The 12,778-nt window shown below is 44.2% G+C and overlaps 2 protein-coding genes, 2 long non-coding RNA genes and 1 other non-coding gene across 6 annotated transcripts in view; 3 read left to right on the forward strand and 2 right to left on the reverse strand.

Annotated features, from left to right (window-relative positions):
* Positions 1-1,526: 1,526 nt before the first annotated feature.
* On the reverse strand, positions 1,527-4,649 carry LOC145543314 (uncharacterized). Its single transcript, XR_014080636.1, has 2 exons — positions 2,343-4,649; positions 1,527-1,989 (listed from the first exon to the last, which is right to left on the reverse strand). It is a non-coding gene; the product is annotated as an uncharacterized LOC145543314 (long non-coding RNA).
* Positions 4,650-4,743: 94 nt separating this feature from the next.
* On the forward strand, positions 4,744-7,482 carry LOC145543312 (uncharacterized). The gene is made up of 2 exons (XR_014080634.1): positions 4,744-5,172; positions 7,201-7,482. It is a non-coding gene; the product is annotated as an uncharacterized LOC145543312 (long non-coding RNA).
* On the forward strand, positions 6,981-7,077 carry LOC145543984 (Z30 small nucleolar RNA). The gene has a single exon (XR_014081212.1). It is a non-coding gene; the product is annotated as a Z30 small nucleolar RNA (small nucleolar RNA).
* A 568-nt stretch (positions 7,483-8,050) lies between the features above and the next one.
* On the reverse strand, positions 8,051-12,197 carry PEX12 (peroxisomal biogenesis factor 12). Its single transcript, XM_081584470.1, has 3 exons — positions 11,414-12,197; positions 10,565-11,118; positions 8,051-9,529 (listed from the first exon to the last, which is right to left on the reverse strand). The coding sequence occupies exons 1-3, from the start codon at positions 11,537-11,539 to the stop codon at positions 9,130-9,132; spliced, it is 1,080 nt and encodes a 359-aa protein (XP_081440596.1). The 5' UTR covers positions 11,540-12,197; the 3' UTR covers positions 8,051-9,129.
* The window catches only part of AP2B1 (adaptor related protein complex 2 subunit beta 1), a 116,157-nt gene continuing 115,517 nt past the window's right edge, over positions 12,139-12,778 (forward strand). For both annotated transcript variants that reach the window (XM_081584450.1, XM_081584458.1), the window contains exon 1: positions 12,139-12,274. The gene's annotated coding sequence lies outside the window, so the exon portion shown is untranslated. The remainder of the gene's footprint in view (positions 12,275-12,778) is intronic.

Genomic DNA, 12,778 nt, shown 5'->3' on the forward strand with positions numbered 1-12,778 from the left:
ATGACTTGACTAGCATAGCAGACTTGATAACATAGGGACGAACAGCAACTGTGCTGTTTTTACCACACCACCATCTGACTCTGAGTAAGTCTTTCATTCATTCTCTCATTCAGTCAACCACTTTTTTTCTTTTGAGCCCCAAGGGCATTGAAATTCCAGCACTTTTTAGCTCTGAATCTTTGGTTAAGATAATCTAAGCCTCAGATTCCCTCTGTGTAAATTGGAGGTAATAATAGTTCCTTCTTCATATAGCTCTTGTGAGAATGAAATGAGATGATATATATATAAAGAGCTTAGCATGGTGCCTGGCATAGAAAGTCAGCTTTTCATTCAATAATCAATTACCAAGCACTTACTGTGTTCCAAACATAGTACTGTGCTCTGGGGCTACTGGTCATTTGCACAATTTAGTGACTGCCTTCTTTGGGCCAGATCTGCAACTTTGATGATCTCAAATTGTCCTCATAGTAACTTGTAAGACATGCATTATTTTCACCATCTTATAAATGAAGAAACTGAGTTAAGAGAAGTAAAGCTCAAGGCTACACACCTAGTAGGTAGCAGAGCTGAGATCTGAACCCCTGGAGTCCAAATAATTTCAAAACTCACTATCATTCTGCCATGCAGCCTTTACTGTTTGCAAGAATAAGACATGTGTCCTGTTCACAATTTAGAGGGGGAAAACATGTATTAAAGAACTCGTGGCAATACAACATATGTGGTAACACCAGGTGAGAACCTCATGTACTATGCATTGTTCTCAATTATCATAACAGTTCTATGAGGTAGATACTGTCATTATTCCCACTTTTACAGATAGATAAACTGAGGAACAGAGTTTATGATGCTTACAAATACTATAGTCCTTATGAATGACCACTACACTCTAGTGCCATTCTGGCAAGCTAGACTCATATGAACAGTGTGCTTGGGGTGTTCTAATGAGTGAAAACAACTAAGCCTGTAAGAACAAGATAAGATTTCATAAATGAGATGGTATATAAGCTTAATCTTGCAAGTAAGAGTGCACCAGGTTGAGAAAGGGTGATGGGGAAGGAAGGGGAAAACCAAGAAAAGGAAACAGCACTTGCAAAGGCTCATTCTCTTCACTGTCTAAACTCTCTTATTTTTAAAGTACAATGAAAGTGATGAAAGTGAAAGTCGCTCAGTCATGTCCGACTCCTTGTGACCCTGTCAACTATGCAGCCCATGGAATTTTCTAGGCCAGAATACTGGAGTGGGTAGCCTTTCCCTTCTCCAGGGGATCTTTCCAACCCAGGGATTGAACCCAGGTCTCCCACATTGCAGGCGGATTCTTTACCAGCTGAGCCACCAGGGAAGCCCAAGAATACTGGATTGGGTAGCCTGCCCCTTCTCTAGCGGATCTTCCTGAGTCAGGAATCTAACCCGGGTCTCCTGCATTGCAGGTGGATTCTTTACCAACTGAGGTATCAGGGAAGCCCCTAAAGTATGAGGATCCTTAATAGGTCTCTAAAGAAGGCATTCCATTTTTCTCCACACTTTCCTTTTATTTCTTCACATCTTTCTCCCCATCCCTATCCTCCTGCCGCCCTTCACATGCCACCTTTCCATTTCTTACTAGCTCTCACCTGGACACTTGCCATCACTTGAAATAGCTTCCCCTTCTTTCACTCTGTCTTCCTTCCATCTATTTAAAAACATAGTTGCCTAATGGGTTTTCATATCTAATCACTTATCTCCTCAGACTCTGAAATCTTCACATTGCCCACTTTCCCCAGAATAGTCTAAACGACACAGGCAGCAAGCCACCATCTTGCCCTGTCTTTCAATTTGTGCCACCCCCTTTCATCACGGCTAACACTGGTCCTCAACTTTGGTGTGAATCAGAATCTCCCCTGGCATGCATGTGTGTGTGCTCAGTCGCTTCAGTTGTTTCCAACTCTTTGTGACCCTACAGACTGTAGCCCACCAGGCTCCTCTGTCCATGGGATTCCCCAGGCAAGAATACTGGAGTAGGTTGCCATGCCCTCCTCCAGAGGATCTTCCCGACCTGGGGATCCTGGGGATCGAACTCGCGTCTGCCTGCGTCTCCTGCATTGCAGGTGGATTCTTTACCCACTGAGCCACCTGGGAAGCCCGCTCCCTTAACATACTTATTAAAAATATACACGCCTGGGGGCTCCACCTCCAGATTCAACCTTACTGATTCCAGAAAACTGAATTGTGCAGTTTTGTCCTTTGTTTTTGATGTTTTAGGACGTCTGTGTTAACTTTCCTCCTGGTGTTTCTAACTCACTGAATTCTGAGAAACACTACACCGTTTCAACCTTACCTAAATTTGGAAGGAAATGGCAACCCACTCCAATATTCATCCCTGGAGAATTCCATGGACAGAGGAGCCTGGTGGGCTCCAGTCCATGGGGTCGCAAAGAATCGGACACGACTGAGCGACTCTCATTCACTCACCTATGCTTTCTTATTTAATTCGAGAGTTAAATTATCTGCTCCCAGAATCTCCTAATTCTCAAATCCCATGCATCTTTCAAGACCCAGATCAAAGGCCACCTCCTCCACGACATTTTTCCTGCGCTCCTTCGCAGTTCTTTGATATTTAATGCCCTCTCTTTGTCGTTTAGGAAGCGCCCAAACCTCTGACCAGCCAATGAGTTTCCCCTGGGTGGGGAAGAAGGGGCACATTCATCAAAGTTCACCCCAACCTCTCTTTTCATACTGTTCATGGGGTTCTCAAGGCAAGAATACTGAAATGGTTTGCCATTCCCTTCTCCAGTGGACCACATTCTGTCAGACCTCTCCACCATGACCCGTCCATCTTGGGTGGCCCCAAACGGCATGGCTTAGTTTCATTAACTTAGACAAGGCTGTGGTCCATGTGATCAGATTGGCTTGTTGTCTGTGATAGTGGTTTCAGTCTGTCTGCCCTCTGATGCCCTCTCTCAGTGCCTACCAACTTGGGTTTCTCTTACCTTGGATGTGGGGTATCTCTTCATGGCTGCTCCAGCAAAGCAAATGTCAGCAAATTTGGAAAACTCAGCAGTGGCCACAGGACTGGAAAAGGTCAGTTTTCGTTCCAATCGCAAAGAAAGGCAATGCCAAAGAATGCTCAAACTACCGCACAATTGCACTCATCTCACATGCTAGTAAAGTAATGCTCAAAATTCTCCAAGCCAGGCTTCAACAATACATGAACCATGAACTTCCAGATGTTCAAGCTGGTTTTAGAAAAGGCAGAGGAACCAGAGACCAAATTGCCAACATCCGCTGGATCATCGAAAAAGCAAGAGAGTTCCAGAAAAACATCTATTTCTGCTTTATTGACTATGCCAAAGCCTTTGACTGTGTGGATCACAATAAACTGTGGAAAATTCTGAAAGAGATGGGAATACCAGACCACTTGACCTGCCTCTTGAGAAACCTGTATGCAGGTCAGGAAGCAACAGTTAGAACTGGACATGGAAAAAGACTGGTTCCAAATAGGAAAAGGAGTACGTCAAGGCTGTATATTGTCACCCTGCTTATTTAACTTATATGCAGAGTACATCATGAGAAATGCTGGGCTGGAGGAAGCACAAGCTGGAATCAAGATTGCCAGGAGAAATATCAATAACCTCAGATATGCAGATGACACTACCCTTATGGCAGAAAGTGAAGAAGAACTAAAGACCCTCTTGATGAAAATGAAAGAGGAGAGTGGAAAAAGTTGGCTTATAGCTCAACATTCAGAAAACTAAGATCATGGCATCTGGTCCCATCACTTCATGGGAAATAGATGGGGAAACAGTGGAAACAGTGTCAAGACTATTTTTTTGGGCTCCAAAGTCACTGCTGATGGTGATTGCAGCCATGAAATTAAAAGACGCTTACAGTATTGCTGGATCACTGTCTGAATCGATAGTTCTTCCTGTCAACTACAAATTGGCACTTAACAAGAGCATTGCCAATGACTGAACAACAAAGAGGTTTGCCATCTGCCTCTGCGGAGATTGAACCCCATGCTGCTATAGCTGCTGACCTTCAACAACCCCTGAGGGAGTTCAGGGTGGAGTGAGGCACTCTGTGCTCCAGGGAATCTGGTGGGACAGGTCTTTAGATAGTTGGATGTTTTTAGGAACAGATTTTATGATCTCAAGCCTTCCATCTCCTCATACCTAGCGAAGTACTAAATCCCTTCATGGTCACATCAGATCCTCATGACTAACAAAAACCTTTTGTAAAATGAGTGCTTCATGGTATTGAACTCCCCCTTCACCAGAACCTTATACATTTCTTTTCCCCACTGCCGCGTTGGAGCAGTCTCTCAGAGTTATCTGAGATGCTGCCGCCCAGGCTGCAGTCCTCATTTTGCCCCCAATAAAACTTAACTCACAACTCTCAAGTTGTACATCTTTTTTAGCCGACATTCCCAAAAGTCCAGGGCGCACACACTCTACAACCCTGCTTCAGATGCCTTTCCCTAGTGAAACAAGGCATTCCAGATAACAGCCTCTCCAACGTCGGAGATTAAAGAATTGAAGGACCAGCAGAAACTACTCAGCGTCTAACTTTTAACTCAGGCTTCCAGAGCCCGCCAAGCCACAGAGCGACCGAAAAGGCGCCTGCGCCCTCTGGCCGGCTCATCCCCCACAGTTCGCCTCGCGCTCCGATTGGCTGCTCCCCGCACCAGCCCCGCCTCAAAGCTGGGCGCCACGTGATCCACTGGCCACCTCATGATTGGTTGTTCCTCTCGCTGGGCCCGCCGGCCCCGCCGCGAGGAGCAGGAGTCTGGAAAGCAGAAAGTGGCTTCGTCCCGCACCGTACAGCGCAGGGTGGGCTGCCGTCAGCCTCAGCAGGCCCAGGCAGGCCTCGTGAGAATGTAGGACGTAAACGTTTTGGGAGGCTCGGAAAGCGGACTGCAGAGCCCCTGCCTGCAGCTTTGGTTTGCGCCCTGGCTCCGGCCTTACTTCTGTTTCCTCCACAAGAATGGCTTCCCTCAGTCTTTCCTGAAGTTGGTGAGATTTGGACGTATTAGTGGTAGTAGTAGTATTGTCATTTTTCTTATTATTATCATTTTGAGAGTCCACTGCGTGTAAGGATTGGTGGTCCTGCGCAGGGCGCCATGCAGAAAGCCATGATTTAGAAGCTGGAGGAAGGAGGGCTTGAGGAACGTCCTTAAACCAGCATGAAATGTTGGAGGTAAGTCAGCTTTATAAATTGTGCTGATGCTTTTATAATCTAGGAGTTTAGGGTTTAGTAGGGAGGGTCATTCATTGACTAAATTAAACGCTTGTTTATTGAGCCACCTTCTGTTGTCTCAGGTTCCCTGCTGAGTGCAATGGTTGCAAAGGCCAGTGAGACCCAGTCGTGGTTCTTTAGGAACTCTGTGTGATGGAACTGGTGGGTGAGACAAAGAAGTGGAGGATGGGAATGAGTAAATATTTGGCGTGTGACGCCTACTATGGTCGGAAAAAGTGCTGTGAGAGTCAGAGGAGGCGGTAACTGAGGGAGTTGCTGCTGCTAAGTCGCTTCAGTCGTGTCCGACTCTGTACGACTCCATAGTTAGGGACCACTTAACTGAGAAGGGGTCTTCCCTGATAGCTCAGCTGGTAAAGAATCCGCCTGCAATGCAGGAGACCCCGGTTCGTTCCTGGGTCAGGAAGATCCACTGAAGAAGGGAAGGACTACCTCCTCCTGGAGAATTCCATGGACTGTATAGTCCATGAGGTCGCAAACAGTCGGCTCGACTGAGCGACTTTCACTTAACAGAGGTGACATTTGAACAAGGCTTTAGAACTATAATTAGACTTTCTCCAGATTGAAAGGGGTAGGGAAGGCACTCCAGAGACAAGTTTACAGAGGAAGAGAACTAGGAAAAGTGTGCCCACTGTGAGTGACTGGAGCACACTTGGAGCTCTGCTCACAAGTTTCCTGGTTTGAGACAGAGTTATGTAAATTAAGTTCTGTTAGCTCGTTTGTTTTTTTGTAACAGGTACTTCTGCAAAGATTGGTGGCATCAAGGCTCAAGCCTCTAAAAAGGCACTTTGTTTTTAATAGTTTCCCTCACTTTGTGGAGTTTAGTTGCTGAATGGAGAGCACAAGCCATATGTAGCTGTCCAGTTTTAACTACTGAGTATCAGTCTATTATCAGTTTGATAAGTGGCCAACTGAAGCGTGTTGTGTGTCCAGAATAGTTACTTATATATTGACAGTACTCTGCTGAAAAGCTGGAGAGGTTGACATTGTTTGCAAACCACGAGAAGGTGTCATTTAGAATATATAAAAGGTAGTCAACTTTCTTATTCAGAAATTGATTATCTAGGTTGTGAATTACTCAGGCTTTGCATTGTTTCCTTTATCTTGCCCATCCTCTGGAGAAAAATGAAATTAAACCTTATATTTAGCTGGTAGTGGAAAAATATAAACCTGGTAACCAGACCTGTTTCTCTTTCAACTCTGTTGTTAATTTGCTATGGACTTTTGTCAAATCATATCCTCCTTGGGTTTGGGACTCTTTAGAAGACTTGTATAAAATTATTATGGCTAATACTTTTCATCTTTATTGGCAGTAGAATTGTAAATCAAATTATATGTTAAATGAATTGGAGTTTATAAAGGCTTTTTAGTAGAAAATCTTCCCTGAAGGTTTTCCTTCAGAACTAGACTATAAATCCCTTCACAGACAATCCCTAAGATTTTATCATGCATGGTGTTTGGGCTCACTAAAACCAGAAATTATTTTGAACTGTAAATGCTTCTCTACTCTGTATTTTAAAAGCAAACAACAAAAAATACCCACATACCCCAAACAAAACTTGGTCATGTATACATTTTGTACAGCAGAGTTGCTTAAGGTGCATAGTGGAAGATGCAATATTGAAAGCCCATGCTTGAAATTTATCTGAAAAGAAGCTTTTTTTTTTTTCATGGGCAGACCTAAGTTTTCTCTGATGTGAAAATAGGGTTTAGAGCTGCTCTTATGAAATACAGGGAGGTGAAAAGCAATGATGCGATGATGAGTGAAGCATAGTCTGACCTGGTATTGCCATTGCTTCAGTGTTGGCTTTGACCAGGGTATGACCCCTTAATCTTCTCTCTGAGCTGATTCTGGTTATGGTGTTTCTACATTGGTATGTTCTAGCCTATTTGGATACTGGCTTTATTATGTGTTACAGTGTTTCCTTAATATGCTTTTGTATTACTGATACTTTCATGTTTTCTTTGTAGGTTGAGGTGAAAAATACGGCTTTGATATCTTCGTGGAAGACGGCGTTATTTCATCCCTGAATCTGGTTCAGTTCCGTTATTGACTGATTACTGTGTTAAAATGCTTGTTTAGCAGTGATTGTAAAATAAAAGTAATTAACATGTACATGCTCTCTTGGGGCAGACTAAGGGAAAACAGGTGTTCAGCCTGGAAAAATGTTGCTCATTGGATTTCCCATTAAGTCAGTATGTCTTGGGTTTAACTTTGAAACAAATTAAAAAATTTAAATATTTTAAAATCCATAGGATATTCTGTTTCAGTATTTCTATTACCTTTGTGGTCTTAAAAAATGTGCTTTGAATTGCTAAAATGAGTTGTATTAGAAGACACCTGTCTTGGCAGAGGCACTTAAAAATCATTTTCATTCTTCCTCTTCTAGTAATGATTTTTTTAAAAAAAAAAAACTGTATATTTTCACCAACCTGCCAATCCAGTGGCTTGCATTTTTCTACATAGGTAACTTAAATGTTTCTGTAGAATAAGGTATTTCACGCAAGACTTAATTTCTTGCTGTTGGAGTAGAGGATTTCTCTCCAAGTATTCGATTAACGAAAAAAGCAAAATGTTAATACAAAATGCCTCAAAAAGTCCAAAGTGGTCTAAATGAAAATTTACTGTAAGTACCTCAACTAGGAAATTCCCTGGCGGTCCAGTGCTTAGGACTCCAGTGGTTAGGCTTTCACTGCCAAAGGCTTGGGTTTGATCCCTGGTCAGGGAACTAAGATCCCACAAGCCTTGAGGTGGCCAAAAATAAATAAATACCTCATCTATTCTTTCAGTTTCCACATAATCATGACATGGAACAGCTCCTTGCCAAAAACATTTATCTTAAAATTTATTTAAGCGTTTCATAGAAACTTTAGTAATAGCCAGAATAATTCATGTCAGTTTAGCAAAGTCTTGACAACAAGCAGAAAGAGCTTATTGAAAGGTGCTTTATGTACATAGTCACAGTTAGGTCAGTATTTTACTCCATCTCTTAATAACTTTGCTTTCACAATGAAATCTTCAGACTATTCTGTATGTACATTCAACCTCTATTTTCCTTTAACCAGTTTCCAAAGGAAGATGTGGTTCACAAAGGGAACTTTAAAAGTTGATAAACTATAGCAGGTGTTATTTAACAAGTGGGTCACAGCAGATGGAAGAAGCTGCTGTTTTCCTAAAGTGTTTCTAGTATGTCTATAAACAGCAAGTCCATATTTCATACTGTTGGCAAGGCAATAACACCTATTCCTCAGAGGCAGGTTTCCCAGGTGGCTCAGTGGTAAAGAATCTGCCTGCCAATGCAGGAGCTACAAGAGATGCAGGTTTGATCCCTGGGTTGGGAAGCTCTCCTAGAGGAGGAAATGGCAACCCATTCTAGTATTTTTGCCAGGACAGAGGAGGCTTTTGGGCTACAGTCTATGGGATTTCAAAGACTCGGACATGACCTAGCCACTGAGCACACATGCACGCACACAGGCTGGTTGTTGCTTTCTTTTCCAGAAAGGCCTGTTTCCGATTCACCACCCATTTAATGAGGTCTAACTTGGGCTTTCCCTGAGAGCTTCTATACTTCTTGTCCTTTAACAAAGGGGAGAGAAGATCTTCTGTGTCAAGTATTCTCTTTTATCCCTTCCTCTTTGCTGACCCTCACATCCCTTGCCAGTCCTGACTCTCTCACTCTAACCGGCTTGGTCAAGTCGAAGTAGGGGTGTCTAGGGAGCAAGCTAAAAGGTTAAGATCAACGAGCAAATCCTTTTAAAGAAATCCATGTGGTTGTCTGACGTTCACACAATTATTAATTGAGAATGAGAAGTATCAAAAGTGCTATTTACCACGTGGAAAACCAGTCCTGTGGCCTTACAGTACAATCATTTTGTTGTGAGATAAGGTGCTAATCCCTTTCAGTTCTCAGGGGAGTACAGTTTAATCAGATGCTGTACCTCTGTTGGATAACCTGTGATAGGACAAGCCTGGTGACTCCTCACGTAATTAAACACACAGCGATAACAAAACACATAGCCAGAGGTGGCAAGAACCGTGTCATTCACCCGGTTTTTACGACACAGTGGGCACACAGTCTTCATTTTGGGTAACAGGGGAGAATCAGAATTGTAGTCTAGGTGTACAGGTGGTGGTGGAGTAGGCAGAGCAGTCAGGGTCTTGATGGTTTCTTGGTTTTCCGATGAATACCACCACTCAAGGAACTGCAGGAAGAATACACCCACCGAAAGGCCAGTAGAGAGGGATAAGGCAACACCCCCCACAGCTTTCTTCAGAGCTGACTTTATCTTCTCACCAATGCTGTTTGGAGAATAGAACAAGGAGGCAAAGAGAGAAATTGTTTATTTATGTATAATCACAGAATGACTAACAGAAATGTAGTTCTTGCATTTTTCATTGGAATCATTGATGCAGCTTGGGGCTTGAAAATTGTGTCCTTAATGGTCCCTTCTAAACAATTCCCTCTTTCTGACTTATAATATTTTAGGAGTATAGGAACTAAGATTTGTTTTTAATGACTAGAGCTGGTGTTTTGAGAAAGAAATTAGTGAGATTATATAGACTATATAATCAACTTGTATATTGATTATATAGACCTTTCGGGGTGGGGGGTGAAGGATAGTAATATCCAGGAAAAAAAACAACTCAGCCGTATTGAAGAATATATTTGAACTTGTAGGAGAACAGAAACTAATTAGAAGGGGATGTGTGTGCATGTTCAGTCGTGTCCAACTCTTGGCGATCCCCTGGACTGTAGCCCGCCAGGCTCCTCTGTCCACGGGATTTTCCAGGCAAGAATACCGGGGTGGGTTGCTACTTCCTATTCCAGAGGATCTTCCCGACCTAGGGATTGAACCGTAGTCTCTGGTATCTCCTGCACTGGCAGGCAGATTCTTTACCACTAGCACCAAATGGAAGTGGGAGAGCACCATGGTAAGAGCCATCTTTAGAATTGTATTGATCTGGCTGGAATCTCAGCTTTGCCACCTTCTAGCTATGTGGCCTTGGCAAGGTACTTAACTATTAGAACTTAGTTTCTTCAACTGTTAAATGATGCTTACGCATTATTTCATTGAGTTGTGATAAGGATTGAGGTGATATACATAAACATCTGTGTACCAGCACAGGGCCTAGTACATAGCAGGTGTGCACAAAAATGTAGGCAGTATGAGGAGGAAAGTTACCAGGATGGCAATCCTTATTTTATGGACACATGCATTTTTCAATGATTTTATGAAATAACCTCAGAGTGGACTGAGGGAGGTGAATTATAAAATTGGGATCAGATTTTAGGATTTATTAATCAAAGACTTTGGGGAAATGTTAAGGCCTTACCTCCCCGCTGTTAGCTGCATCATGCTGGCCTCAGCTGGTTTGTGCTCCAGAGCTTGTATATCCTGAACTGTAAGCCGACCTAGCCGAACTCCAGCCAGCCTCAGCAGTGGCGAGTGATGTTGAACCTTTCCTAGGATGTATCGAAGCTGCTGTACCAGAAACCAGCCTTCCCAGGCCATGTTAACAAATGGGTAGGCTGCCAGGAAGGCTCTGTAAAATCGTTTCCAGCGGGAAGAAGGGGGATGGATGGAATATTCGTCCTCTTCTCTCAGGCTAGAAACCAACTTCTCCAGTTTCACTTTCAGATAGGGAAGAAGAACCAGGAACATAATTGATTTCATAAGCTGCTTCTTTGGGAGACCAGCACTGGCCAATCTCTGAAGCTTGTGTTGGTCTCCCATTACAATCCTCTTTAAGCCATAAAAGTTTTCAGAAAAGGAGGCGCTGGTTTTTGACAGATAATGCTGCTGGAGCAGAAGATCTAGCAGGGTAAAGATTTCATCAAACCACCTCCAAAAGAAGCCAAAGTGGGCAGGATTTGATTCTGCAAGAACCTACAGCAAAATAAATGAAATTCATTCCATTACAACAGCTACTATGCCTTGTTATTTATATTTCCTTTTTCCCCCTCTAAATTCTACACTTTTCTTTCTACACCTTAACCTCCCTGATGGGCTGGGTATGTAGTGCACAGAACACTCTACACAGAAGAGAGACTCCATAACTTAAATCATAGGATATGAATTATATGCTAATTGATTATTTCAAAGCCGAGGCCAACAAATTCAAATTATTGTTTTTTTTTTACCCCAGACGTCCCTAAAACTTTGCAGAGAATTAAATCCTTACCTTTACCACGTGCTGAAGAGCAGGTCTCACTGCTGTCATTAAACTGTCCTGTGCTACCACCTCAAAAATGGATGGCTGGTCATCCACTACAGAGGCGGTCGTGATGTGAGCCCCGTGCTCAGCCATAGTTTCGTGTGTGCACTGGGTTTTACTTTGTCCACAAGCTCTTTAGTAAGCATGAACTTCTGGGGGGCGCCAAATGGGTGCTCAGTCTCAAAGGTAACTTTTATCTCAAAGGATAGCCCCTCAATTTTACCGGAACTGAGCAAAAAAAGACTTCTTCCGGAGGCAAGGTGAGGGGGGATTTCGAGCGAAAGGAGGTTAAGAACGAAGTTAACTCGGACGTGGGTAGAAATAGTGTGTAGGAGGGGTGACTTGACTAACGCTGCGCCTCACAGGACAAAGCGTGACTACTGGGGAGACAGCACGGCGCTGGGCGCTGGCATGTCGAGCGGCAGTCCCGGAGGCTGCCAGTCAGGGACTCTCACTCAGGAGGGTTCAAAAGCCAGGCAGCTCTGAGGAATCGGACGTGCACCAGTACGGCCGGCCCCCCGAGGCCTGGCTCAGCTGTGGCCTGAGCAGTACCTCCACCCCCCGTGACCGTCCTTGCGCGCTGACCCTAGGCGAGGCGCGAGGGACCGGCGACACCGCGGTTGAAAGGAGGTCTCCGCTTTATGACAGAATCCGCAGCCGGAAATAGAAGCCGCTGGAGCTTGGAGAAGACCGGCGGAGGAGAGGCGCTCTAGCTCGGAATGCGGCCCTGGAAACCGGAACTAGAGAACTCTATGACCTCATCGGGACTTCCGCTTCCGCCCGCGCTGAAAGTAAAGGAGGCGCTAGAGGCGATCGGCTGGAGGAGAGGTCTCTGCTGATTGGTTTTACTTTTCTTAGCTGGGTTTGCGTCGCTTTCTTGTTGGAAAGCCACAGCTCTGATCGCTTTCTGGGGAGTCTTTTTGGCAAGGTGTTGGGGGCACTGCCTCGACGTCTGGAGCCTGAGCTCGGCCCGCAGCTGAGGCGTTTGTCCCCCGGGGCGATCCAGATAGGGGCGAGGAACCCAAGGGAATGTGGAGATGGAAGCCTCACTTTGCTTGCGGCGAAGGTCGTGGTTTACTATTATCTGCCGCCATCGGGAAGGATTTAAAGCGACATAGGCAGAAATAGAAGCCTTAGCTTTATGGCTATCAATTATTAAAAGTTTCCTGCCGTTGCTTAGAATTTGGGACGATTCTTTTTTCCTTCGGCCCGATAGCTTAATTGTCTTCTAGGTTAGGTTGCGTTCAAGCATAACTCTTGGCATTTGTTCCATTAAATGAAAATGGTTCGTGTCCTCCAACACCGTAGGATGTGTTACATTAGCCATACGAA

Source organism: Giraffa tippelskirchi, chromosome 3 (genome assembly GCF_054371585.1).
Source record: "Giraffa tippelskirchi isolate mGirTip1 chromosome 3, T2T-mGirTip1v1.2.pri, whole genome shotgun sequence".
Classification (NCBI taxonomy): domain Eukaryota; kingdom Metazoa; phylum Chordata; class Mammalia; order Artiodactyla; family Giraffidae; genus Giraffa; species Giraffa tippelskirchi.

Excerpts from the sequence above, each read along its gene's own strand:
- PEX12 (XM_081584470.1), bottom strand. The coding sequence starts at position 11,539 with ATGGCTGAGCACGGGGCTCACATCACGACCGCCTCTGTAGTGGATGAC. Across the intron at positions 11,119-11,413 it reads CTCTTCAGCACGTGGTAAAG|GTTCTTGCAGAATCAAATCC; the intron begins GTAAGGATTTAA and ends ATTTTGCTGTAG. Across the intron at positions 9,530-10,564 it reads ATGCAGCTAACAGCGGGGAG|CATTGGTGAGAAGATAAAGT; the intron begins GTAAGGCCTTAA and ends TTCTCCAAACAG.